We start from the raw sequence: 2,133 nt of genomic DNA, 5'->3' as shown, positions 1-2,133 counted from the left end.
AAGTTTTCAGAACTAGATCACCAGGCCTTTCTTCTGAGGTGTTCTGGCAGGACTCGAACTTTTAACCTTTTGGTTAGCAGTGAACACATTAACTACACAACCCAGGGACTCCTGATTCTTAACATTTACTAAGTTAGGCATTTTCCTACCTATGTCACTGGGTGGGAGGCCCATGGTGATCTATCAGTTTTCTTGAAATTGTAGAACTAGTAAGCAACAGAGGGAAGCTTGGAATTCATTCCTAATCCACTTTACCATCCTGTGTCTGTACCAATTATTGTGTCTATTTTTTCCTCTAAGAAGATAAAACAGCATCTCTTCTCCTTCAAGACACTCCACTATTCTGAAAATGGAAAGGAGCAGAGACACTGTGACAACACAAACATCTCAGGCCTGCAAAGGTATGGTCTTCTTCTTGCCAGCTGCTTTCCTGGAGGATAAAGCAGAATCCAGTGATGTTTTTGTTTCTAAGAACAAGAGGGAAAACAAAATGACCCGGAGAGTTTAAAAATACAAGGATACACAAAGACATGTCAATCATTCTCAAACATTCCACTAGAAAAAGAAAACAAAACCAAAACCCACTGCCGTCAAGTCGATTGCGACTCACGTGAGCCCCACTGGGTTTCTGAGGTGGCAAATCGTTACGCAACTAGATTGCCCAGTCTTGCTTCCACGGAGTGGCTGGTGGGTTTGAACCACCAACCAACATTTCACCAGCCTCCAAAGTGTCACCCTCTGTTGGTTCTTTCCTGCTTCACTGGCCACACCTTCTCCATCATCTCTTGTTTACTCCTCTCCTTGCTGAGCTCTTAAATGTTGAAGTGGTCCTGGACTCATCCAATCTTATGAGTTCAGCTGTGTTGTTGTTTCCCAAATTTAAACCTCCCAGCCAGACCTTTTCCCTGAACTCCAGAACCTGGATAGAAGAATAGATAAACTGTGGCATGTTTAGGTACTGGAGTGCTACATAGCAATAATAATTTTTTAAAAAACTGCTGATATCACAGCAACATGGGTGAATTTATCAGACATATAATTGAAAGATGCCAAACAAATGACTCCACTTACACAAAGTTCAAGAACAGACAGCAAACCAGTCAGTGGTTATAGAAGAATGGGAATACTGGCGGTAGGGCAGTATTTTCAGGGAGGAAGTACAAGGACGTATATTCTTTATCTTGTTCTGAGTCATGATTACTCAGACGTGTATATGTATTAACAAGTTTACTGAGCTGGGTACTTAACTTTGAGCACCGATTGTACATAAGTTCCACCTCAATAAAACACATTAAAGTAATATTGTGAATATTTAATTCATTATGAGTGTTTCATTGTTATTTTGAGTCCTCATGATAGAAATCCCTCTATACTATAATTTTATGAGGTATGATGATAGATAGAGTAACCTCGTTTTCCACATTCCCAACCAGAAAATCATTCAACACGTGGGGACACCTCTAACTCAGATGTGGACAAAATGAGCATGCGTTTGGTGCCACCAGAGCTGCTGGACATCCAGGCAGGGGAAGCATATGAGGCTGGTGCTGGTTTGCAAAGGTAACCCAAAGAATTTGCGTGCTTGGGCAGAGGGCTAATTCTGTTGGAAAGCTGCATTCTTCATATAGTCTAGCTTCTGGGCTTATTTGCTCAGCATACAGACCAAACAAGTATGGTGAAAGGATACAACCCTGATTCGTACCTTTCCTGATTTTAAACCACGCAGTATCCCCTTGTTGTGTTCTTGGTCAGGTCCCTCATGAGTGCAGTGAATTGTTCTGGAATTCCCATTCTTCACAATGTTATCCATGCTTTGTTATGAGCCACAAAGTCAAATGCTTTTGATAGTCAATAAAACACAGGTAAACATCTTTCTGGTATTCTTTGCTTTCAGCCAAGATCCAACTGACATCAGCTATCGTATCCCTCATTGCACATCCTCTTCTGAATCTGGCTTGAATTTCTAGCAATCCCCTGTCAATATGCTGCTGCAACTGTTTTTGGATTATTTTCAGCATAACTTTACTTGCATGTGATGTTAATGATATTATTCAATAATTTCTGCATTCTGTTGGATCACTTTTCTTTAAAATGGGCACAGATATTGATCTCTCATAGTCTCTTGGCCAAATA

At 40.7% G+C, this 2,133-nt stretch overlaps 1 protein-coding gene across 1 annotated transcript in view; it reads left to right on the top strand.

The window, feature by feature from the left end:
- Positions 1 to 349: 349 nt before the first annotated feature.
- Positions 350 to 2,133, top strand: part of APOL6 (apolipoprotein L6) — a 14,438-nt gene continuing 12,654 nt past the window's right edge. The window contains 2 exon segments of the mRNA XM_007953986.2: positions 350 to 401; positions 1,434 to 1,560. Coding sequence (XP_007952177.2) covers positions 350 to 401; positions 1,434 to 1,560 — 179 coding nt within the window.

This window comes from Orycteropus afer, unplaced genomic scaffold (assembly GCF_000298275.1).
Source record: "Orycteropus afer afer isolate SDZICR_OR568_19922 unplaced genomic scaffold, OryAfe1.0 scaffold00421, whole genome shotgun sequence".
Classification (NCBI taxonomy): domain Eukaryota; kingdom Metazoa; phylum Chordata; class Mammalia; order Tubulidentata; family Orycteropodidae; genus Orycteropus; species Orycteropus afer.
The sequence above is the reverse complement of the archived record's forward strand: the minus strand, read 5'-3'. Positions and strand labels throughout refer to the sequence as shown.